The following is a 27,504-nucleotide window of genomic DNA, read 5'->3' on the forward strand; positions in this document are numbered from 1 at the left end:
ACATATAATCCTAGGGGAGTATTGGGATCCCGCTACACGTTTTGAACGTTTTAAAAATAATAGACAAAACTTTCTCTTTATCCCTATGTTCTATTCTTAGCAATGCTACATTTGTAGAGATGTAGGTTGGTATACAGGGTTATCTGATACATTTTGTTAACTAGATACCTTAATGATGAGTGTGAGCATCACCGGTAAGTCGTAAGTAGAGGAAAAGCACATCGTGCGTACAAAAAATTAAGCCTTATATCGTTTATGAGTTTTTTTATTATTATTAATACACATACAAATCAAACATACATATAACGTACGGAAACATAATAAATATACTTATATTTGTAAATTGAAACCAGAAAATAAATAAAACAAAATATCACACATTTCTTTACATTAGTTTTTTCAAAGCATTATTTATCTTAATACACATAATCAAACACATTTATATTTAACTTCTAAATATTTGTAGGTTTCATAGCAGGGATCACCAAACTGTCCATTATCAGCCTTTACTCGACATATTCTTTTACCATTACACATTGCTTTTACTTTATTGTCAGAAGTTGATGATCTGCAATTAGTTGTACGTATAGGTAAAGAAGGATGAGGGCATATGCTTCTATCAGTGGTCCGTCCATATATTGCACTTGAGACTTTAATCTTAGAAGGATATGAACATTTTATGTATGCTAATTTACCTTCACAAGCAATGACATCGGCAGAGACTGAAATATAAAACAAATACATTCATCATATTGCAATGACATAATGATTATAAGTGGTATGTCAATATTTACGATGCCGTCGTTTTCATAAGAAGAAATAAAATCAATCAATATCTTAGAAAAGTTATCAAATTAATAAAAAGAAACATCGGATATCGTCAAAACAATCTATTTATGACGCATGGCTTATTACAAAAGATTAATGTAAACCAATTTTTCACTGGCTCATATAAAGAGAAATCCATGATGTTGAAAATCTAACTTTTAAATTTCATGCTTCTGAAGCGCCTCTCTGGATTTCCCTTCATCATGAATAAAAACCTATATATTCAAATAGTTTGTAAAAGAGGAAGATACCAGAGGGACAGTCAAACTCATAAATCGAAAATAAACTGACAACGCCATGGCTTAAAATGAAAAAGATAAACAGACAAACAATAGTACACATAACACAACATAGTAGTAAACTTACCATTTGCAATAATCACTCCTAAGATCAAAAGTCCTTGAAGAGTTATAATGGCCATCGTTATTAACAATCTACAATACAGATCATATATATTTGAATATATCAAATAAGTTTTCTATTACTCAAATTATCACTTTTTTTTTTTAGTATTTTGCATTGGTAGTATACGTACATGTATGTATCAATATATATGTGTGAAACCCAATCCTGCTGGACTGCCTGTTTACTAAAGTAACATACATGTAGCAGATAAGAACCAAGTGGTTTATTCTTTGCATAAAATACGAAATTTTCAAATTATCTTATCAAAACTTACACGTTTTATACGGTATCAAACAACTAACAACTTGCGATTGGTGGCATGTCTCTACAGAAATTGTCAAGATTTAAATCTTACATATCTTGTATTTGTATTTTTATTTGGTGATGAAAATGTTTATTTTTATACTGCCAAAATCTGCTATGATATTTTACTGAAAAGAAAATGTTTATTATATTCTTAAAATTTGTATACTCTTAATTTGTTTTATGTTTTATATTTTATGTGTGTATATATATGTCGTGTTATTACTTGTACAAACATTTTATACATGTAATTACTTGTATGAAGCCATCATACAAGTTATTACTTGTACAAATACAATTGTACAAGTAATTACTTGTACAATTTTTACTGAGAAAAAGATAAAAACTTGTACAAATCATTATATTTGAAATCGTTTCACTTTAAACAAATGATTTATTACTCAGACTTAAAGGTATAAACCTTTAATACCAATATATGATATTACATATGCAACTTGTTATCATTGTTTATTTTTGAAAACAACTTGTAGAAGGGTTTTTTTTTTTTTTTTTTTTTGCTTTTAACGACTTTGTCACTTTGCACTAGTAGTCACTATTTAAGTGACAACTAGCTGTTAAGCTAAATTTGTTCAATGTCTAATGCTAGGTTATGTTGTTACTCTGCGTTTGTCGTGTGTCTTAATTTGTATAATGGCATCATACAAGTAATTACTCATACAAAGTATTTGTACAAGTAATAACCTGTACAAAATAATCAAATGTACACGACTTATAAATGTAGTTGTATATACCATTTTTTATAGTCTCTCATAACTTTTTTTAGAGTGGCTCTTGTTTTGTATTGGAAATTGTAATATTATGTAAATGTTTTATAAGAGATGAGACTCAAATAATTTATTGTCTTGTCTTGTCTATCTATATATTTGAAAATATACTTTAAACTTAGTGATTGTGCATATGTGATGGTCCATCAGAGTATTTGGACAATAAGAGTATGGTCATTACCATAGTTTTGTGAAATCTTTGCATCATGCATTAGATATTACGCATTTTTCGTTTCACGTATCATTTGCATTGAATGTTTTTCATTTTCAAATCACATTTACTATTAAGCGCGAAGGTTTTTTTTATTTAACATTATATTTGAAAAAAAACCAGCAAAACGTTCGTATACTTATAAGTACATATAATCGGGAAAACATATTTGACATAATATATAACTTTTCATTCTAAAGGTAAAACTTTAAGAACAAAACTTGAGCATCCAAGAAAAGCATTAATGTGGGCCTGGTCAGAGAGGAATACTTGTATACAAGAAGGTGGTAAAAGTTATAAACAAAATAGGTCATACGCATGGGTACATTTAAATCAGTACGATTTTATTCTAATAATTATATAAAGTGAACCCTTGATGATTTGGGATCACTGTAGAAGTCCTGTGCAAAGATTCGTTAAATTTAAAAAATAAATAAATAATAAAAACGAAATAGGGGTGCAAATTCTGCCTTTTAGCTTAAAAAAACATTGATTATGAATTATTCACTTGCATGTGAATAATACGACCTCATTGAATCCGTATTCATGTGAACTTCAATTTAACCGCATAGCTTGAGATGGATAACACGTGAATTGTATGCGTAAAGTTATTTAAAGAAAAAGAATGTCAACATTGAAAGTGAAACAAAGGTAAATCATTTGATTGACTGATACGATCCACGTAAAATCATTCTTTTAATACACAGGTAAAAAACAATAATAAACATTTATTTTTCATCTATATTATGAAATTAATTAGACCTAAAATAATCCAACAACACGAGTTTCTTTTACGAATCTATGTATATCTATATTTATATTTACATCGCTTATGAGGTATATAAGTGGACAAAATCGTGTCAAAACGGAATACATAGAACAGTGACGTATAACAGACGCATGCGCATTGGAATATAATTTTCAAAATGGCGGAAGATTTAAATATGAATTGTAATGATGTGAGAGATCAGGTAAAAACAATGAATGCAAAACATGCTGTGCCCTATTCATTAATCAAAGTTTTACCTATAAGAATAATATCTTTTGTGAACAGTTTTTCAATTGTAATATATACCATGCCTTTCATGGGCAGCCTATTTGAAAGATCACATTTACAAGAATGATACATTGATAGTGATACTCATTTTTGTACCGAAAAATACCTGTTTCGTTCAATGAAGATACACTAACGTGAAGTTTTAATAGTTTTCCAACAATACCAATGGATAGAACAACCCTCCGAACTGACTATTTGGTAAGCTCGACAGGTGGAATAAGTAGAATAGGGCGAGTAAAATATATACCAGTAACCACTCAAAGATACAAACTTGTGCATTTTTTGTCACATAGAAACTAAGAGTAAGAAAGGGGCCTCAATGGCCCAATGGTTTAAGTATTCACTTCTGTTATAACAAGCCAGTCAACACTGAGGTTGTGAGTAAGGTGGTTTTCAGGCACTTCAACTTCTTCCATGAATAAAAAACTGGCCACCATGAAATAACCTAAATGTGCTGCTTAAAAGTGGCGGTAGCATAGAACAGATGCAGGTATACCAATACCACCCAACCGTTAACAAGGACAATTTTTGTCACATGGAACAGATACATGTATACTAATATCCCCTCCTGATACATGGACATATTTTGTCACATAGAACCGCTACATGTATACCTGCACCCCTAGATATTACATGGATATTGTATGTCACATAGAACAGATACATGTATACTAATACCCCGTCCTGTTACATGGACAATTTTTGTCACATAGAACAGATACATGTATACTAATACCCCATCCTGTTACAAGGACAATTTTTGTCACATAGAACAGATACATGTATACTAATACCCTGTCCTGTTACATGGACAATTTTTGTCACATAGAACAGATACATGTATACTAATACCCCGTCCTGTTACAAGGACAATTTTTGTCACATAGAACAGATACATGTATACTAATACCCTGTCCTGTTACAAGGACAATTTTTGTCACATAGAACAGATACATGTATACTAATACCCCGTCCTGTTACATGGACATATTATGTCACTTAGAACAGTTACAGGTATACTAATACCCCGTCCTGTTACATGGACAATTTTTGTCACATAGAACAGATACATGTATACTAATACCCCGTCCTGTTACATGGACATTTTTTGTCACATAGAACAGATACATGTATACTAATACTCCGTCCTGTTACAAGGACAATTTTTGTCACATAGAACAGATACATGTATACTAATACCCCGTCCTGTTACAAGGACAATTTTTGTCACATAGAACAGATACATGTATACTAATACCCCGTCCTGTTACAAGGACAATTTTTGTCACATAGAACAGATACATGTATACTAATACCCCGTCTTGTTACAAGGACAATTTTTATCACATAGAACAGATACATGTATACTAATACCCCGTCCTGTTACAAGGACAATTTTTGTCACATAGAACAGATACATGTATACTAATACCCCGTCCTGTTACAAGGACAATATTTGTCACATAGAACAGATACATGTATACTAATACCCCGTCCTGTTACATGGACATTTTTTGTCACATAGAACAGATGCATGTATACTAATACCCCGTCCTGTTACAAGGACAATTTTTGTCACATAGAACAGATACATGTATACTAATACCCCGTCCTGTTACAAGGACAATTTTTGTCACATAGAACAGATACATGTATACTAATACCCCGTCCTGTTACAAGGACAATTTTTGTCACATAGAACAGATACATGTATACTAATACCCCGTCCTGTTACAAGGACAATTTTTATCACATAGAACAGATACATGTATACTAATACCCCGTCCTGTTACAAGGACAATTTTTGTCACATAGAACAGATACATGTATACTAATACCCCGTCCTGTTACAAGGACAATTTTTGTCACATAGAACAGATACATGTATACTAATACCCCGTCCTGTTACAAGGACAATTTTTGTCACATAGAACAGATACATGTATACTAATACCCCGTCCTGTTACAAGGACAATTTTTGTCACATAGAACAGATACATGTATACTAATACCCCGTCCTGTTACAAGGACAATTTTTGTCACATAGAACAGATACATGTATACTAATACCCTGTCCTGTTACAAGGACAATTTTTGTCACATAGAACAGATACATGTATACTAATACCCCGTCCTGTTACATGGACATATTATGTCACTTAGAACAGTTACAGGTATACTAATACCACCTAACGGTTACAAGGACAAAATTTGTCACATAGATGATAGAACAGATACATGTATACTAACACCACCCAACCGTTTACAAGGACAAATTTTGTCACATAAAACACTTAACAGATAAATATATACTAATACCACCCAACCGTTAACAAGGACAATTTGCTACAGATGTTTTTACATTTTACAGAATGTTGCAGAGGAATCCAACACCATTGAGCATGTTGAGACAGTTAAGGTAACATATGTTAACAGATGATTTATATGTATATGCCGCCCCTCCCCCCTATATGTTGACAGTGGCATTAATCTTTTCCCTTGTCCATACATCATGTACATACAAATTTGTTACTGTTAATCAATTTAGTTAGCCTCAACCAAATGTTTACGAGATGGGTCTCACTGAGGTCACTTTGCATACGGAAAATATGTCTGGGGAATTGCTTGCTGGAAGGAAGCAATTCAAATAAAGTAAACTTCTTCTAAATATGAATAAATTAAAGAATTTTCTTCAGAAAAAAGTATATGTACATAAGTTTTATAATGAAAACTATCCATTGAGTTATAAAAAACATATGCATTATTTTTTTTTATTTGAGGTTTCTTATGACTTTAAGCTTTATGATCATGAAAAAGTCACTTACATGTACTGTAAATTTATAATTGAAAATACAATATATTATGTTTTGTTTATTTTTTATCTACTTATTTAGGCTATTCAACCAAGGAGCCGGAAGAGGAGAGTCGAGAGACAATACCAACTTATTGTAAAGAGGGTATACACTTTTTGTCTATAATTTTTTTTTATATATATACACATGTATATATATCTTCTTTTAAACAGAGAACTTTATCAACATTTAAAACTTTGTTTTATTTTAAGCATTAAGTGATTAACTTAAAAAAATAAAAACAATAATTTATTAATTATTGATTACATATCTCCAGAATTTCGTATTTAATACAGTATGAGTCATTGACTTGTCTATATATTCTTGTAATTTGCATTTTATTCATTTCTGCTTCATTATCTCTCTAATTTTAGGCCAAGAATTGGTATGAAGATGGCAGTGCACCTCCAAACTTTGCAATGTTTTATTTGCAGAGAGGAGAAATTGTGACAGAAGGTATGACTGATTATAAATATAAAAAGAACGGATATGGATAAATGACACAAAGACATACAGACTCACTAACTGCAATACAATAAGAAATTTGGGAAACACATGAAATTTGATTAGCAGGAACTAACAGACAAACAACTTGGATGGTCCTTAACAGAACAAAATCAATCAAACCAAAGGGCACAGCAAAATGTCCAAGTATTTAATTTAAAACAAATAAGTTTGATAAGACAAGGATACCCAAATGGCCAAACAAATACTATTTATTAAATTATTATTGAAACATTATATTTATACAAGCCAAATACCTAAACAATTTAATCTACATTCAAAATATATTACAGGACCATCTCACATGGCAGGATTTCTAAGAGATCCTTTAGTGCTGAAAAAGTTCAAGGAGGTGGCACTGGAAAGGACAGTCAATTTTCACACTGCCTCAGGTATATATGATACTTGACACTTAGGTTATATTGTTATACCTAAGCTATTATATATTTTATTGTGTTTTTTGCCTGTGGGAGAACACATAGTAAATAATATTTATTGTTGCTTTTTGTTTTTAGTGTGATGAATTGTGATATTATGACTGTATAATAACTTCATACATTGTGTGTAAACTTCAATCTTTTTGTCATTATTTTTAATTTACACTACCAGCATTTGGTTGAACCTTTTTTATACTATAATCCTGATAAAAATTTACTATTTTTTCTGCCCATTTAGAAACAGCAGCTGAACCTGAGACTGAACTGTTTGAAATGCCATATGAAAACCCAAATTCATATACCTGGGATGTAGGGGTTTTCCTGCTGCCAGTTTTATTGGCAAGAGAGGGAATAAAAGGTATTAATTAAGATAAAATTTAAGAGGAAAATTAACCTGAAGAATTGACCCCTTTCCATAAACAGGGACAATCTAATTTTAGGAAGCTGAATTCCATTTACTATGTTTACCCTTCAATTTCTTTGCCAATTTCTTTGAGTAAGGTTGGTGCTAGTTTGAGAGATAGCCTAATTCCAAGTGTTAGATTTTCATTTTTGTTGTCTATGCATTTAGGCAGTAGCCATCCAAATAAAGCAACAAAATTATTCAGGAAAAAGAAAATTGTTTGTTAATTTGTATAACATAGAATAAAACAGATGCCTCACTCAAGTTTAATAAACAATTATAGTTATAAAATGGAGTACCTAATTTATTCTTTTGAGTTAGTGACCAATTATAATAGGAGGTTTAAATATGAATGTAAAGAGGATTTTTTTTTTCCCAGGGAAACATGCCTATAGGGAGGAAAACAGACCATCTTGGTGGCCAGAGCATGTAAGATTCTGTTCACCAAACAGTTCTTCAACAGGTAACTACAATGTTTACTACTTCACTTTTTTGGTCTTTCTTGGGAAGAACTCTGTTTGGTTTGTATATATGTACTTATTCTTGCTGTAATTCAGGATAAGTTTTGTGAAAGTGACATTACAATTTCTGTTGACTGAATTTTTTACATTTTACCCCAACTATAGTACTTATGATCTAATGCATTTATACAAAACACCTACATATACCATCATCATTGCTCTAAGACTTATTATTAAAACAACCTAACTTTTCAAATGATCAGAATTTAAAGATATGTTTTCAGAACTTTTACCATTTTTCAAACATGCACAAGGTTGAAAATCATTGCTGACATATGGAGTCATTTATTTTCCTGGATATTTGATTCCATAGTTTTGCATTAGTTTATAATTACATTAGATGTATGTTTCATTATACATTGTAATACGTTATTCTGATTGGCGAACTGAACATCACATATTATTTCTAAAGCAATTCATGATAACACAAGGTCCCACATTAAGTGTACAGTTGAATTAATTAAAAAATTGATAAAATTTGTGTTTTCATGTTTCTAGATAAAAAATGTAATTAGTATCATGAGTATTGAATGCTTCTTTTTATAACTTCATAGGGGTGGAAAAGTGTTTCTCTAATTTTTGTGCTATTTTCACATTTCCTGACTGATGTGAGAAAAATATTTCTCCTCTCTAGTGAAAAATCTGTTCTTGGCAAATGGTTTATCAAAATTTGATTATGACGTCAAAATGTTTTGTTTTCTTCTCAATTTTCCTATTGTGACGTCATGAAAAAAGGAGACCTTGCCTGATGACGTCGCATATAAAGAGCACAATTTTCTGAAAATCTTTGAAAAAGAACGCTAAAATGCATTAGAGAAACAGATTCCGACACTATAACTCATGTATTACGATATTTCTCCACTCTCGACAGTTAAATTTATTATTTAAAGGGCTCGGCAAGCCTCACGTTTTAAATAATAAGATTTAACTGTCTCAAGTGGAGAAATATCGTTCAATTTTCTAAAAAAGTGTTTATCATCAGATGAAAGTGAGATACTTTGATGGGAAATAAAAGAATAATATATGTCATTTTTACCTGTAGATTCTAAACGACTTAATGTAACAGAACTAAGGGTTGTTATTGGATCATATTTGCAAAACTGCAAACATATGTATACGCTGTATGTCCTGAGTATCAAATTGCATTGTTCATGTTGACTGCATGTTGTTTCAGTTTGCATATATCTGAATTGAAGTTTTGAGTATCTAACTATCAAATTGCATTAATCATGTCGACTGCGTTTTTTTTTTGTTGCCTGCATTTCTGCATAACAGTTTTTGAGTATTAAATTGCATTGCTCATGTTGACTGCATGTTATTTTTGTTATTTGCATTTGTGCGTTGAAGTTTTGAGTAGCAAATTGCATGTTGTTTTTGTTCTTTATTTTCTGCATTGCATTGAAGTTTTGTTACAAAAACAATTTTATTTTATATTTTAGAAAGTTTTTAACTGATTAAGGGCTGTTCCCGACGATAAGACAATGGGGATGGCTCTGAAGACACCTTTTTCAACCCATATCATGCAAAGATTTTTTTTAATGTAAACGTATTATGAAATCACAGTCACCTATTTAATTTTACATATAGGGCCTTTAAAGGGCACCATTTAATATTTTCTAGAAAAGCATTAAAGAACTTCACTTTTCTGTTTAATTTAAAAGCTCAACTTTTTCAATAAATCTATTAAAGATATAAATTTGTTTGTTTTGGATCAACCTTAAAAGGCAAACTTTTTTCAATATTATGATAAAAATATAAATACCACTGTTTAAAGTGGTACCTAATACTACACGGAGATAACTCTGTAAAGTCAGCTAAACGTTTTAATTAAATTATGTTCTGTTGTAAAAGGAATATTAAGCTTCTCAATGATTAAAACTGGTGTTTGTCAAACTGCTATATAACCAGTGTTTTTTTCCTGGCCAAACGGTTGGTTCAATAAAAATTAAACGAGCCAAATTAACTTTAGTGAAAGTGTTGGGTACCACCTTAAACATTTTAGATTGGACGACATCTTTTTTGAATTCCGAAATAAACCAATTAAATCTGTTCTTGCATTTGAAGTTATTTCTTGTATGAGTCTACAAATCAGCTGCAGTAGCTAACTTATCAACAGCATGTAGAAATGCACTTTGAAGCTGTCTATGAAATTTCGGGAGATACAGAAAATTGAACAACACCTCTTATTTTATTTGGCTTAACATATATTCTGACTTAATGCAATCATTTCTATATCTTGATAGTAGTTGAACTGAAAGATGATCTCTCTTTATTTCTCTTTTTTGAATGCTTAGTATCAACACTTTTTGGAAGGAACATGCATATGTAGATATTGTTTTTCATTCCCTGTATATTTATATAAATTTTTATTATGTATTCTTTTCATATATATATATATATCATTTATATACAAGTATGTAGTAACTGATAATCTTTATAATTGTATTAACCCACATTATTATGTTTTTTTTCTAGAGTTGACAGTGAAGAACAAGTAGAAGGCAATGCAATTGTAGTAGACACCCCAGTCAACATTGACAGCGGGACTGACATAATTACAGGGACAGACATGGAGACTGGAATTGGCACAGGGCAAGACGTAGACCAGGAGACGGACAGTGACAGAGGACAAGACATGGACAGAGGACAAGACGTGGACAGAGGACAAGACGTGGACAGAGGACAAGACGTGGACAGAGGACAAGACGTGGACAGAGGACAAGACGTGGACAGAGGACAAGACGTTGACAGAGGACAAGACTTGGACAGAGGACAAGACTTGGACAGAGGACAAGAGGTTGACAGAGGACAAGACGTTGACAGAGGACAAGACGTGGACAGAGGACAAGACGTGGACAGAGGACAAGACGTTGACAGAGGACAAGACATTGACAGAGGACAAGACTTGGACAGAGGACAAGACTTGGACAGAGGACAAGACGTTGACAGAGGACAAGACGTGGACAGAGGACAAGACGTTGACAGAGGACAAGACTTGGACAGAGGACAAGACTTGGACAGAGGACAAGACTTGGACAGAGGACAAGACGTTGACAGAGGACAAGACGTTGACAGAGGACAAGACGTGGACAGAGGACAAGACGTGGACAGAGGACAAGACGTTGACAGAGGACAAGACATTGACAGAGGACAAGACATTGACAGAGGACAAGACTTGGACAGAGGACAAGACGTTGACAGAGGACAAGACTTGGACAGAGGACAAGACGTGGACAGAGGACAAGACGTGGACAGAGGACAAGACGTGGACAGAGGACAAGACATTGACGGAGGACAAGACGATGATGGAAGACAAGATGTTGACAGAGGACAAGACATGGACAGAGGACAAGGCGTGGACATGACAGTTAAACAGACTGAACAGACTTATAGTCATAAAGTTTTAAGATGTAAGTAACTTTTATATTAGAGTATATTAATTCAAGTAACTCTCCAGAACTATGCAACTACTGAGGATTCATTTGCATAATTGTTGGTATTTTATTGCGTGGATTTGAAATCTCTCAGTCTGTATACAGAACCTTTTGTCGTATTGAAAATAAGTTATGTTGAACCTTTGTATTTGTGGTTCACCTGTGCCCACGAAACCCACAAAAATTGGTATCCACCAAAAATGTATCCACAGTAATGTATTGTGATATATGTTTGTGGTGTCCAATTCCTTTTCTTTAAGCTTTTAATGATTGTAACAAATTTGCCTTTGTCACATATTCTTTGTCCTTGTGGCCTTATGAAAAAAAATGATTTGCGTAGAGGGAGCATGGTTGTTTGTTTTTATAAAGTTTTAAAAAATCAGAATTGATATATATTTGTTGCATCTTTGGGGCATTTAAGATATTAATATTTGAAAAATGGGTGACTGTGTTTAACAATAATATCAGTATTATCAGTATTATCATTACATTTTTAAGTTTCACTAATTTCTGTCAGTAATATTATTAATTCAAAGTGTTCATTATTAAAAAAAAAACAACAATAAAAAACATACTAATATAATCAAAGTTTTAGAAATAAAATATTTTAAACAATTATTGATTTACAGTTGTAAGGAAACTTTGGGAAACAAAATTAAAGACAGACTTTTTGATGACCATATGTGAGGATATTCGTTTGAATGCCTCAGCATTCCTCACTCTCAGAGACAAGGTTTCAGATGAGGTAAGGATAATTTTTAGCATGAGAATAGTTAAGTTCTTAGATCAAATAACAAACTATATACTATATACTATCAAAAGTATAGTTTTATACAAAAAAAATCATTGAACTTTAATAGTCTGTACAAATACCAAAAACATTGTAAAGGAATGTAATTTATGAATGTGACTTTCAATTTGCAAACTTTTCAATTTATTGAAATATCACAATTGTTGCTTTATTTACTTTATAACAGTTGAACGATTTTATTTTATTTCAGATAATTGATGCATATATGGCCACACTTCTAAGAGTTAAGAAGGTATGCTTTTTATATGCTGTATTCAAAATGAACCTTTAACCAGAATTTTAATTGGTGTACACCCATGAATAACTGCCAATGAGACAACTTTCTATCCAAGGCTTTCAGTAGTTAATATAATCAAAGAAAGGTCACAATACAGCCTTCAACAAAGTGAGCTATTTTAAAATGCCCTCAAATTAACTAGTGTAAACAATTCAGATTGCTCAAACCAATGGCCTCATTTAAATTGAAAAAAAAAAATGAAAAACACTTATAAAACGCATCAACAAGCATAAAAATTGCATGCTCCTGTCTTAGAACAGGTACATATAGTATAAAATGCAGTGAGGCAAAGCATAAATACTAGATCTAAACCCTCTCTCCAACTGTGGACAGTGGTGATAAAGACGATTGAGTTTTCAATAACACAAAATTATGTTCTTGATAATGAACATATTCCATCCTTAATAGGTTGTTTCATTGACTTGTTCTTTGCTGTTCTGGAGTTATTGCCCTTGATTTATTCAACATTATTTGTCAATATTACCAAAACTGAAATCAGATGTTATTTTAATTGGTAAATCAACTGAAATGTGCATGATTAGTTGCATCCCGAAAAAATTATCATTGATTCAAGAATCCAGATGCGGGTCAATAAGAATTCCTTTGAAAACAAGAGTGGACACAGATGAGTGTGGATAGTGTTATGCATTATGATAGTATTTCACAAAATGTGAGTCAACTCAATAAAGAAATCCTCCTCCCCCACACCCATCCCATTATGGCATATTTACTAAACTACATTCAAGCTTAATACAGCTCTGAAATTGGATTGAGATTAAATATTAAACACATCACAGATTTCTGATACAGAATGAATGTGTAACTACTATTAATGACTTAACATACAAGGAATACACATACATTTACATATTGCTATATTTAAATGAATGAACATTTAAAATAAAAAATAATTAGCGTTAGTGATATTTATACTAAGTAATTTCAATTATCTCCCTTGAAAAAAAATTAACCAGAAATATCCTCCTTCATGCACATCTACAGGTTATGTACAACAAATGTGTATGTTTCATCAATATTGATTTATCTGTAAAGGAGAAGTTGTGGTTACAAGACTTGTTGCCATTTATTGCTATATTTTACTAAGTAAATTCAATTATCTCCCTTGAATTAATTCCTACCAAAAATGTTTTTCTTCATGCATATCCTCAGGATGTGTACTACAACTGTGTGAAGTTTGATCAATATTGGTCAATCCATTAAGGAGTAGTTGCGCTTACAAGACATATGGACAGACAGACAGAAGGATGGATGGACGGGTGATTCCTATATACCCCCCAAAACTGTTTTTTTTGGGGGTATTATGAAGGTCCAATCCCAAAGAAATACATGGAAGTCCTTCCACTCCTTTAAGCAGATAACTACTTAATAATGTTCCAATGATTTTACATGAAATATTAGGCCAAAGATTAGAGAATCTATAAATTTTGTCATTCAACAGATCATACTGTAAATTTTTTCTTTAGCCAAAAATTTTGCAAACCTGCAAAGGTAACCTCCATCTGCTGACCGCAGCACTCAATTAGTTCAGTTCCAGCTACATCACATGAACATGTGTAAATCCAATGGAAATCGCCCTCAAATGACATAGCTCTTCTTGAAACAAATAAAAACTGTGTAGCCTGAATAAAGCATATATAAATGAAAGTATACATAATGAAAATATGCCCTCTGAAATTTTACAAAACTTCATGAGAGCTGTCTCAGATAGAAATTGACCAAGTGTAATAAATGCATTTACATTGTATGTACATGTATCTAAATAGAAGAATATTAAATGTTTATAACAGAACAGATTTGCACAATTTTCATCATAGTTAATACTTCATAAAAGTTGTGTCAATTATACCAACTGCATCACAGTTCTGGAACGTTTCTTTTTTGAATTACACAATAGGGTTATGGTTGTCTTGACTACATGTAAATGTCATGAATGTGGTTCAGAATATTGCATAGTCAATGCCTACTTAAATATATATTTTCCAATACAGTTAGAACATGATTTTTAAAAAGGTGCTGCTGAAGTTTCTCTTACTTTTAGTTGTAATCTTTTACTGTCAAATTCTTTCAATACAAATGTTCTATACCCATTGTCAGAACAAAAAATACCACAATTTTCCTTCAACAAATTCAGATATACATCATCTGCTGAAAGAACAGAGACATTTTCAGGATCCAGTTGGCACTGTAGGTCAAATGAACCAAAAGTTACAATATCTTCTTGGCCCTAAAAGATATATGAACAAGTTTAAAATGTAACTGAAAATGAATAAAAAAGATATTTCAAAATATACAAATAATGAATTGGTATGTGCTTATTTCATTAAATTTTTTAGTTTTAAATTAGATATTTGTATATTGATTAATCTTGCTGTGTTTTGAGGCCACCCAGAGCTGGCTGTGTGCTACTTTCTGTTCCATTGAAATGTATATGGTGATATCTTATTGCTATTACCCTCAATCAGTTCTTTTTCATATAAAAAACTTCCATCAGAAATTGATTGAAAAGAAAAATAAAAAAGATATTGCAAAAATTTAAAAAACATAACAGTGCAATTCTTACTATGAATGAAAATTGAGACATCATGTGAAATGGATTAATGCATGCACATGTAATAAAGAGATGAAGTTAGAAAATAAATTCTGTTAAACCTTGAAAACTCAAATAGAAAGTAACCAAAATAGTCAAAGTTGAGTTCAATATAGGATATGAGCATTATAAAATTGAAAAAAGATCAGTCTAAACAAGTAAGGCCATGGTTTTTTAATTTGTTGGTTTACGGATCCCCCAAACTTATTTTTCTGAACTAAGAATAAAAATAAAATTCACATTTCATGCTTTTTTATTCCAGCCCACCCTAGCACATATATTATCCCTGGAAATAAAAAAATGGGAATGCATGACAACTGATAAATCCTATATCCTGGATTTCCAGTTGGCGGGTCTATTTCGTTTTAGACACGGAAGTTTAAGCTATTTTCATACCATGTGTTTGCAATTTTTATTTTCGTGCTTGAAGAACATTTTTCACCATGTTTCCTGAAATTTAGAAAAGCAATGTGGATCTGATTTCTTTTTTGTTTGTGAAATGACAATTTAATTTCGTCTTTGTCTGTGCACAAATCCCCATTTTTGGAAATTGTATGATGGTATGCATTTTATGTTTAAAACAGCTCAGCAATAACATTTGGAACTAAAATTTAAAAAATGATGACAAAGTAATATACCAAACATATTTTTAGTAAGGTGAAATATATTTAGTTTTTTTACATATTTATGTCTTGAACAATATTTTTTTCTTTTATTTTTCTGATCAACCAACCTGACTTTTCCATGTGAAAAATCTGTGAACCAACAAATTAAAATACCCTGGCATAAGGATATAATTTAAAAACTTGGTGACTGATTAAGCTAATACAATTTGAATTGTGTTACACAAAGTCATGTTATTTTTGGGCTCTTTATAGCTTACTGTTTGGTGTGAGCTAATGGTCTATGTTGAAGGCCTTACTCTGACATATAACTATTAACTTTTTATACATTGTGACTTGGATGGAGAGTTGTCTCATTGGCACTCATACCACATCTTCTTATCTATATCTACATATGAACCTACTGCATCCTCATTAGCAACAATCATGCTTGTGCTAGAGGTTTCTTGTACATGTGAAGCTGTGGATGTAATGCCTTCAGGTCTCCCTTTCTTCGAAACATCCCTGCCAGTGGCACCTTTTAGTTTAATTATTTTGGAAAAGTCATACTTTGACTCCCCAAAACACCTTGCACTCTTCACTAAGTCTGAAGATCTTATTCTTTTCTGAAAATAAAATAACAACATAACTGTAATGTATGTATCCATTCTATGTGACAAAAATGTCCATGTAACAGTCAGGTGAGTGGTATATGTATACATGTATCTGTTCTATGTGACAAAAAATGTCCATGTAACAGGTGGGTGGTATAGGTATACATGTATCTGTTCTATGTGACAAAAAATGTCCATGTAACAGGTGGGTGGTATAGGTATAAATGTATCTGTTCTATGTGACAATAAATGTCCATGTAACAGGTGGGTGTAATAGGTATACATGTATCTGTTCTATGTGACAAAAAATGTCCATGTAACAGGTGGGTGGTATAGGTATACATGTATCTGTTCTATGTGACAAAAAATGTCCATGTAACAGGTGGGTGGTATAGGTATACATGTATCTGTTCTATGTGACAAAAAATGTCCATGTAACAGATGGGTGGTATAGGTATACATGTATCTCTTCTATGTGACAAAAAATGTCCATGTAACAGGTGGGTGGTATAGGTATACATGTATCTGTTCTATGTGACAAAAAATGTCCATGTAACAGGTGGGTGGTATAGGTATACATGTATCTGTTCTATGTGACAATAAATGTCCATGTAACAGATGGGTGGTATAGGTATACATGTACCTGTTCTGTGTGACAAAAAATGTCCATGTAACAGATGGGTGGTAAAATGTATAGGTATACATGTATCTGTTCCTGATTTGTTCTATGTGACAAAAAATGTCTATGAAACAGGTGAGTGGTATATATATGTATACTTGTATTTGTTCCTGATCTGTTCTATGTGTGACAATAAATGTCCATGTAACAGGTGAGTAGTATAGGTATACATGTATCTGTTCTATGTGACAAAAAATGTCCATGTAACAGGTGGGTGTTATAGGTATACATGTATCTGTTCTATGTGACAAAAAATGTCCATGTAACAGGTAGGTGGTATAGGTATACATGTATCTGTTCTATGTGACAAAAAATGTCCATGTAACAGATGGGTGGTAAAATGTATAGGTATACATGTATCTGTTCTATGTGACAAAAAATGTCCATGTAACAGGTGGGTGGTATAAGTATACATTTATCTGTTCTATGTGACAAAAAATGTCCATGTAACAGGTGGGTGTAATAGGTATACATGTATCTGTTCTATGTGACAAAAAATGTCCATGTAACAGGTGGGTGTAATAGGTATACATGTATCTGTTCTATGTGACAAAAAATGTCCATGTAACAGGTGGGTGGTATAAGTATACATTTATCTGTTCTATGTGACAAAAAATGTCCATGTAACAGGTGGGTGTAATAGGTATACATGTATCTGTTCTATGTGACAAAAAATGTCCATGTAACAGGTGGGTGTAATAGGTATACATGTATCTGTTCTATGTGACAAAAAATGTCCATGTAACAGGTGGGTGGTATAGGTATACATGTATCTGTTCTATGTGACAAAAAATGTCCATGTAACAGATGGGTGGTATAGGTATACATGTATCTGTTCTATGTGACAAAAAATGTCCATGTAACAGATGGGTGGTATAGGTATACATGTATCTGTTCTATGTGACAAAAAATGTCCATGTAACAGGTGGGTGGTATAGGTATACATGTATCTGTTCTATGTGACAAAAAATGTCCATGTAACAGGTGGGTGGTATAGTTATACATGTATCTGTTCTATGTGACAAAAAATGTCCATGTAACAGGTGGGTGTAATAGGTATACATGTATCTGTTCTATGTGACAAAAAATGTCCATGTAACAGGTGGGTGGTATAGGTATACATGTATCTGTTCTATGTGACAAAAAATGTCCATGTAACAGGTGGGTGGTATAGGTATACATGTATCTGTTCTATGTGACAAAAAATGTCCATGTAACAGGTGGGTGGTATAGGTATACATGTATCTGTTCTATGTGACAAAAAATGTCCATGTAACAGGTGGGTGTTATAGGTATACATGTATCTGTTCTATGTGACAAAAAATGTCCATGTAAAAGGTAGGTGGTATATAGGTATACATGTATCTGTTCTATGTAACAAAAATGTCCATGTAACAGGTGGGTGTAATAGGTATACATGTATCTGTTCTATGTGACAAAAAATGTCCATGTAACAGGTGGGTGGTATAGGTATACATGAATCTGTTCTATGTGACAAAAAGTGTCCTTTTAACAGGTTGGTGGTATAGCAAATACCAATAATATGAGACAGGCGCTACCTGAAATGCCAGCGAATACGGAATTGACCCGCTGTTGATTGTGTTTGAACTGCTATTAAAGTTTCTAAAATTTAGAAAAGTAAGACATGCACGTCCTTTACTTTAATTACAATGCATATATGATCTTGTTAACCTGGAATCCTGGTGAAATATTTTCGTTGTCGCAAGTAAAATTATATACCGCTTACGGTATTGAAATTAATCGTACAAGATTATAGCTAGGAGAGCGATGAAACTTTTCAGATGGGTCATATGGAAAGAGTTATCGTTCTTTAATTTGATACCTTTACCATAAGTGCCTGCTTCTCAGACATATCAAGCCTATGGTGATCAAAATCTGAATCTAACAACTAAAAATAGAATGGGAATATTTTTTTTTATCGCTCGCAACATAGGTTTCACCTATTGACATATTATGGCTTCACTTGGACATGCGTTGTCCAGATTACACAATCTTCAGTAAGTTGAAGGCGGTCATCACAGAGTAGAAATAGAAGAAGTAGAGTCTAGAGAAATAAATATGTCAACAACCTCCCCCTTTTTCAACATTCAAGTTGCTATAAATTTACCAATAACGATACAGATATAAAAATTAAAATAATTAGCTGCCCACTCTCCGTCCACATTTAAATTTGTAAATGAATACCTTTTTTACTGGTTCTGACATTCTCTGTAATGTATTATATTTTATTTGATGTGATAGATCTATTTATCTATGGGCGCAGCCATTTTTTATTTTTTGAGCATGCGCAGATCATTATTATGGCTCTGACGTCACTGTTCTATGTATTCCGTTTTGACATCTTTTTTGTCACATAATATACCTCCGCTTATAGAAGTAAACTCGATAATTAGTTAGATGTCGTCTGGACTAAAATACACACGAAATGAAGCTACGTATTTGCATGCCCGTTACCTGTTAAATTGATTATTTTAGACTTTTAATAGTTTGGATAAATGTTTTACATTGTTATTAATTAAATATGAAAATTTGATTAAAATCGGTGAACATGAATTTGACAGCTAGTCCCCTTTAAATGCAAGGAAATGGTATGTTAAAACTTTTAACACAAGCTAGGCAAGTTACAGTTTTTACATTAAATTTGAATTTTATTCTTTTATTTAACTTATAACTACCATAGTAGTTCCTTTGAAGCCAACGAATGATTTGTATCTGTACGAATTTTACACCTATTAATGCCATTGTAAAAATCATGAGATGAAACATTCAAACCGAACGTTTATTTTCTCATATTAGTCTTATTGGTTAGATCTTGTATTATAATTCGATTGACGTTTTAATATTCAAATTTTCTTGACGCAAATTCAATATAGTAAACTTTTGATCTCTTAAAATCTTTAAAACAAAATTTTACAATAAACTCATTTAATCATCGTGTAATGAAACATGTGTAGAATTTGACTGTGCATTTTATCGATTTAAAAAATAAAAATTGACGATAAAAAAAAAAGACAAGTTACCTTGTATTGGTTAACTCCAGTAAATGTATACAATACAAGATTGATACATATTAAATATAGTGACCTGTCAGAATAACGCTATGACGATTTTGTGTTTTTTTCAGGAGGTGTGACCTACAATGTACCTTATTTTTTTTAATTTATTGACGGATGTTACAAGGCAAGGTTACTGGACAAATTATTTCTAGGAATTGCCATAGGTTTGCGCTGTAAACAAAATGATTTAAGGAGTCGTTTAGATTTAAAACAGTATCGTTCCACTCCATATCCTTTTCATAAACAAAGTCACAATCATCGGTCTTTTGATAATGTAGTCGCTGGATATTCATCTATAAGGACTTGGTACTTACTGATAACCTTAAAAAGAAAAATTTAAAGGTCAAGGAACAGTAAATGTGTCATCTTTCAATTTTGCGTACAGCATTGGCAAGTTGAAATCAACTCTTAAGGGTGACTGGGGATTCTGGTGAATAAAAATAGTGTCACTGTTGTTCTTCTTCCGACCGGCAGTGCGGGGTGCATAAAAACGAAGCCATGTCAGTTCAGAATGCGGACATAAGGCAGATGTTGACAACAAAATGATAAGCTATAAATTTATATTTTTCTGTGTCTTTCCTCCCAGCTTTATTATATTTCTGAACAATAAATATAAATTATTTTTTTTTAGCCTCTTGTTATTGTCTTTTCTTTTTCAAAAGGGAAACCACTAACTGTATTTCTTCTGTTTATTTTTTTTTCCCGCGAAACTTCGACGAAATTATCCGCCTCAACTGTAAGACATGTCGCTTTCATGTTCACAAATTGTATCGGTGTAATGAATACCTATCTGGAACTCAACCTTTGAGTCGAAAAATTTTGTCGGTTTGGAGTTATCCCTACGAAACAAACAAAAACTTGGTTATCGTTCCAACACCTTAACCGTAATAGGTAGAAAAAAAACGAAGGGTGAAATTTGTTCAGGACCAGACGCTGGTTCTTCGTTACATTTGAATACAAAAGATTCAACGACTCATTGGTATGGTTATGCCCCTATGAAATTAACCTGTGTCGGTTGGCCACCAAAACTCAGAAACCGTAAGTCGTAGACACCTAGGATCTTCACCATTCATCATTAATTCATTTGATTTTGAAAAATACCTCAAGGTCAAATTTGTATGTTGACCTTGACCTTTGATCTAGCACCTCGTTATGGGATAATCTCAGCAACCTTAATACTTACAGAAATGTTGAATAGTGGAAAATGTTTGGGTCATTAATGCGCAACTTTGTTATATTTTGACTGAAGAGATTTAACCTTTCTCTAAGGGTCATAACCCCTGTTTTCGGTTTCTGAAAAGACAAAATCAGCTTTTACTATATAACCAAAGGTCCTAGACCCATGGGGGTCTTCAGCAATGACATAGGGGACTAATTACCTTGGCAAATCAATAGGTCAAAGGTCAAGGTTATGTCCCGGATAGCGAATTATGTGTTTTTTTTTCCTTATTTATGGTATTTTTTAAAGTGTTTTAAAGGATTTTAAGGTTGACTTTGACCTATGAGCTTTCAAATTTTTGGTCGATATCTCAAAAACGGTTAATCTTACAGAAATAGTAAACACTAAAAAATGTTTAGGTCACTCTGGCACAACTTTTTTACATTTTGACCGAAAAGATTTGACAGATTCTTCAGGAGCATAACCCCCGTTGACGGTTCTGAAAAGGTAAAATTAGCTTTACCTCTTGAACCAAAGGTCTTAGATCCATGGGGTCTTTTGCAATGACATTGTGGACTGATGATCTTTAAAAAGGTCACAAGGTCAAAAGTCAAGGTCATCTCCTAAAATTCGAATTTGTTGATTTTTATCATATTTTAACAGTTTTTTGTGTGTTTAAGAACTTTTCAATACGTTATATCTCTATTGGAAAATGTATTTTACATTTCAAAAGGAAAGACCTCCTAATTGTTCAAGAACAATTGACATATTAATTCTAAATATTTCTTTTATTAGTGTTTGTACATATTATATAAACCTTTACTATAATAAATCTAATTGACCGTTATAAATTAAACCATCTTTTTTAAGTATATTTAGCAATGAATTTAATCAATTCTTTACAACTTAAATTCAAAGTCACTGTAAAATATTCGTAAAATATGGATTGTCCGTTTTACCAAAAATAAAGTAAAATTTATTTCCTCACAATTTCTTTTCAAGTGTACTTTGTTTTGTTTTCGGTTTCATTTTTAACAAATAATGCAGAATTATGTCTCAACATTCTAATTTGTAGCGAAAGGTACGATTGATATGGATATACATATCATTATAACATTTAACTTATAATATTCTCTTGGTATTTTTAATAAAACAACACTCATTCAACATACCAGGTTTATAATGTTGTAAACCTGGCGCACTTTTCATCTACACTAACTCGTCAATAAAGCTTGTATTTAAAAGTACGAAGTTCAACATTTTGTGGGGCATCCGTGTACTGGGAACACATTCTTGTTTATTATTGTCATTATTATGTTGATTAACTTATAAAACATAATTTAAGTAATCAATCTACGACAACATTTACATTTTACGTCATAACATTGTACTTTACTAGACATTAATTAAACGTCATTCTTGTTTTCTGTGAAACAGCGTATTTGTTATTGTTTTCATAAAATTGCATATAATTTCTTTGAATTAATAATTATTTTTGATAGTGTTTTATGTATGATTGACAGGTGAGATTTTTCGGCTCTACAACAAACTACAACATACTTTTATACAAACAGACAATGTAATAAAATGCTTCTTTTAAAGGTCTGACTGAAGATTTAGTATGATAAGTCTTACTGTTACGTTGTGATATTTTGCTTTAGATGATAAAATCATGAAACTTTTATACAAACAGACAATGTAATAAAATGCTTCTTTCAAAGGACTGACTGAAGATTTAGAATGATAAGTCTTACTGTTACGTTGTGATTAATTGCCATGCTTGAGCAAACATTAATACACACAAAGCAAGCAAGCCAAACAAATATTTATCTTGCTAGCATTAATGTAAAAGCTGTAATAATTTCTGACTGAAGATTTAGAATGATAAGTCTTACTGTTACGTTGTGATATTTTGCTTTAGATGATAAAATCATGATCAATAATACAGCAATAAGTTATCCTTTTCTATACTTTGATATTTAATTTCACACGGGGAAATCTATGCAAACGTATAACGAAAATAGAGACAATATTTGGTTCCTTTTTATAGTTGTACATTTTCAAACGTTGATATTTCTTTAATCCCTTCTCGCTGAATCGAATTTACCAAATTGTTCTATAGAAACAAAAAAGAAGATGTGGTATTATTGCCAATGAGAAAACTACCCAAGAGACCATGTGAAACAGAAAGTAACAGATATAGGTCACCATACGACCTTCAACAATGAGGAAAGAATATACCGCATAGTCAGGGCCTTGCAATGACAAATATAAAACAATTCAAACGAGAAATCTAACGGCCTAATTTATGTTCCAAAAAATAATATATTATGTAACACAATAACAAACGACAACCACTGAATTACAGCCTCCTGACTTGGGACAGCCACATACATACACTATTAAACATTGTAGCGGGATTCCAATACTCAAATAACCTGAGACAGTCGTGAAACAGTACAACATAAGAACGAAATATAAAAATCAGTTGATAAAGGCTCAACTCATCTGATGGATACAAATAGGAATACATCTAACATCAACACAAAGTGTTTATATGCCCGTTTCCGTTTGGACTTTTCAGATTACAATGTACGTAATCTATATAAATATCAGTTATAATTTGAAATGATATTAAGAGACTTCGTTATCACGTTATTTAAATGAAGGCGACATAGAATCAAATTTATAACAGTGTGGTCGACGGTAAAAAAAAATTGTTATTAATTGAACTGAAAAGATTACCTATAACTTGTTTGTCATTGGCGATGATTTTAAGCTCACTAAATCTACCAGAGGCCTTCCAGAGGGGATTTGAATAATCACTTGTTAAACGTTTCGATACATAAAATTAAACTTTCTTTATACAAAGCTTTAAAGGAATCTGTTTTGAATAATTTTAAAAACATCACATACAACAGTTTCATGTTTAAGTAAATAATGTTTGTAGTTGAAACCATTAAATAATATTAAATACGAAAACATCCGCAGGTTGCCTTGGGCCTGTTTTCTGTTCTCGTTTTTTCTGGTTGTTGTCTCTTTGACACATTCCCTGTTTCAATCCTCAATTTTATTAAAACTGCATATAAAAAAAACCAATATGTGGTGTGATAGACACCCAGACAAATCATTTCAAGGGACCAACAGACGATAGCAACTATAGGTCACCGTGTGACCTTCAAAAATAAGAAAAACACATACTGCATAGTATGAAAGCTTTAAAATGTCTTTGCATGGAAAACACGAAAGATGAGTGGATGATAACAGAGAGAGAAAAAAAAACATGGAACCCGCAAGGACAAATGATCCGCAATATAACTAAGGTCAACTCGCTAAAATGAATGAAAGACCTTTCGAATGTAAGTCCTTATCTATGGCTAGGACGTATGTTTAAAAAAAGGGATTTTTTTTTTTTTAAATTATATAAATATAAGACTTGGTTTTAAATTGTAAGTGAGGTGAAAAAGTCGATAATAAATATTCTAATGCAATTAGTTCGTATCAATGGTTCTGATTGGATGACAGTTAGCGTAAAATTCTCTATCTCCTTGTCTGTAACTAAGGTAGCCGACATTTTGAATACACCTTATCGCTATTTAGTCTATTCCGGGAAAAACAGTCATTTATACAACTTCCTGTTTTGGGTCCCCGGCCGGAAAATGGAGGTCATCAGTAGTGAGCTGAGGGAGAAAAAACTTTAGAAAGTGATCATAAAGAAACTTTGATATAGTATGATCCACTTTTTTCGAAATTAAAATTAAAGTAAAAAAATATTTTGTTTGAAGTATTTACGGTAGTTTAAACAGGTCTCATTAAAAAGTATCATGCATGGTGCATTGTTTAAACAGGGTCCCAGATAACTTCAAATGGATGAAAAAGTTGTGTAATTTTAGAACTTATCCGGAATGGAATAAATAGCGATTAGGTGTATTGCTGAATGTATTGACATGTAATTTCTACAATAATAAAGCCATAAAACTCACATGTTACACCTAAAAATCCTCTTTTTATCAAATTTTATTACATTCTGAAGCGGCACAGAAGCCAGAAAACGCCCGGTGTTTATGTTTGACGCCGGAAGCATACCTATGACGTCACCTAGTGTAGGGACCAAAGAAGATAACATATTTTCGCGGAATTTTCTTTAATGAAGATTTTACACTGAAATAATGATTGAAATTTAATTATGAAGTTGTTTTGCATTATAATAGAGATAACTGTATTGTATTTGAAGCTTTTCGGACGTCGCCAGGTAAACTAAATTTGCGACAGTAAAACTACCGATGGACGTCCTTAAAGCTTCAATTACAATACAGTTATCTCTTAAATCACTCCAAGAAAGACGACAAATCCATAAAAAAAGATGATTATGCAAACTGCAGTGCACAGTATAATATATTCATATTTTATTTGCGGTATATAGGAACTTGAACTGTTCTGTTCACTACTATACGTGTGAAAAACCCTTGGCGAAATCAACGTATTCATTTTGGTCTTTTGTGGAGGTTTGTCTCATTGGCAATCATACCTCTTTTTCTTTTTTTTATATCAACTTATATATTTTTTTAAACCGACCCAATTTACATACACATGTATATGAAATAACGTAAATGCAAATTTCACAAAGCTTGATCCAAATAGCTTTTTTACTGTCCAATAACTTACAAGTACGAAAAAGACAGTCCTGGCAGAAGTATATTTTATATGATTTTGTCTATATGTTTTGATTATGCACAACTTTTGAAAGTTGATCATGCATTCGTTCTAAAATAAAATTTCATCCCTGATAAAAGTTAAAAAGATGACATAATTCAACAACCGCAATTGATAAATCCCTATAACATCCGAAAAAAGATAATTATCAACATTTGCATTGTAACTTTTAAAGCCATTTAAATAATTTTTTTCTGAAAGTACGTGCAATGTCATTTAAAATTGATTGTCAAAACATAACAAAAACACAAGTAAAGGTTTTTTTAAGTTTTTAATATTATAAATCAAAACGTAAAGGTTATTCCTGATTAGTTGTTCAAATTGTTTTATTTAGGCGTGGAGTACAGTTTGAATGTCTATCGTAAGAACGTCGTGGTCTGTGGTCGTTACAGACAAACGTTCACCCAATCTGTCCCAGTCTATGGATGAATTTAATGCGTCAATCAATGGCCACAGCTACACTGTTATGAATTTCATTCTATTTGTTTAATTTTATAGTGATTAAGATCATAACACAATGTTGAATGTTGTACCCCAATTTTGACATTTGTACCAATTATGTCCGTTTGTTTTGTTCACACATTTTTGTCGATATAATGAAATATAATGCCACTGTCGTACAAGTGAGAGGTTTAGCTAGCTATAAAACCAGGTTTAATCCATCATTTTCTTTGTAAAGAAATGCCTGTATCAAGTCAGGAATATGACAGTTGTTATCCATTCGTTTGATGTGTTTGAGCTTTTGATTTTGACATATAATCATAGGGGAGTATTGGGATCCCGCTACACGTTTTGAATTTTTCTTTCAATTTAAATCAGTATGTTTTTCATCATTAGACGGATAAGTATTTTGAATTGGTCTTATCTGAGTATTTTTGTCAATGATTCACCTGACAGACTGACGTATTATTTGGCTTTTTTTTTTTTTAGAAAAGCCGTAACTTACTTTTCTATCTAAATATAAGAAAGGTTTGCATGATTGCCAAATAAGACAACTATCATCCCCCAGACAACATATGACGCGAACGTTAGACACAAATATGTATGTGTTTACTGTATTTCAAAAATTATTTAATTTGATAATTTCGATTGCAAATTATTATACAAATTCGACCGCCTTATTTGAATTATTTCTTTATCTATTTACATCTATAATCAGTAGTGTACAAGTCCGTCGTCCTCTTAAAATTGTCCTGGACGGATATATAAAAGGTCGCTACAGCT

General features: G+C 32.0%; 1 protein-coding gene and 1 long non-coding RNA gene across 2 annotated transcripts; both read right to left on the minus strand.

Moving 5' to 3' along the window:
- Window positions 1-244: 244 nt before the first annotated feature.
- LOC139523032 (uncharacterized) lies at window positions 245-20,433 on the minus strand. Its single transcript, XR_011664550.1, has 3 exons — window positions 20,373-20,433; window positions 1,195-1,262; window positions 245-722 (listed from the first exon to the last, which is right to left on the minus strand). It is a non-coding gene; the product is annotated as an uncharacterized lncRNA (long non-coding RNA).
- On the minus strand, window positions 13,576-19,702 carry LOC139518991 (uncharacterized). Its single transcript, XM_071310706.1, has 5 exons — window positions 19,537-19,702; window positions 16,464-16,664; window positions 14,882-15,073; window positions 14,330-14,468; window positions 13,576-13,586 (listed from the first exon to the last, which is right to left on the minus strand). Exons 1-5 carry the CDS (start codon window positions 19,555-19,557, stop codon window positions 13,576-13,578), a joined length of 564 nt encoding a protein of 187 aa, XP_071166807.1. The 5' UTR covers window positions 19,558-19,702.
- Window positions 20,434-27,504: the final 7,071 nt, after the last annotated feature.

The sequence above is a fragment of the Mytilus edulis genome, chromosome 1 (genome assembly GCF_963676685.1).
Source record: "Mytilus edulis chromosome 1, xbMytEdul2.2, whole genome shotgun sequence".
NCBI lineage: Eukaryota > Metazoa > Mollusca > Bivalvia > Mytilida > Mytilidae > Mytilus > Mytilus edulis.

Bases quoted from the DNA above. Each gene is read 5' to 3' on its own strand.
- LOC139518991 (XM_071310706.1), bottom strand. From the start codon at position 19,557: ATGTCAGAACCAGTAAAAAAG. The intron at 16,665-19,536 runs GTATTCATTTAC...TTTTATTTTCAG, and splicing joins TGTCAGAACCAGTAAAAAAG to AAAAGAATAAGATCTTCAGA. The intron at 14,469-14,881 runs GTAAGAGAAACT...TGCTTTATTCAG, and splicing joins GTAAAAGATTACAACTAAAA to GCTACACAGTTTTTATTTGT.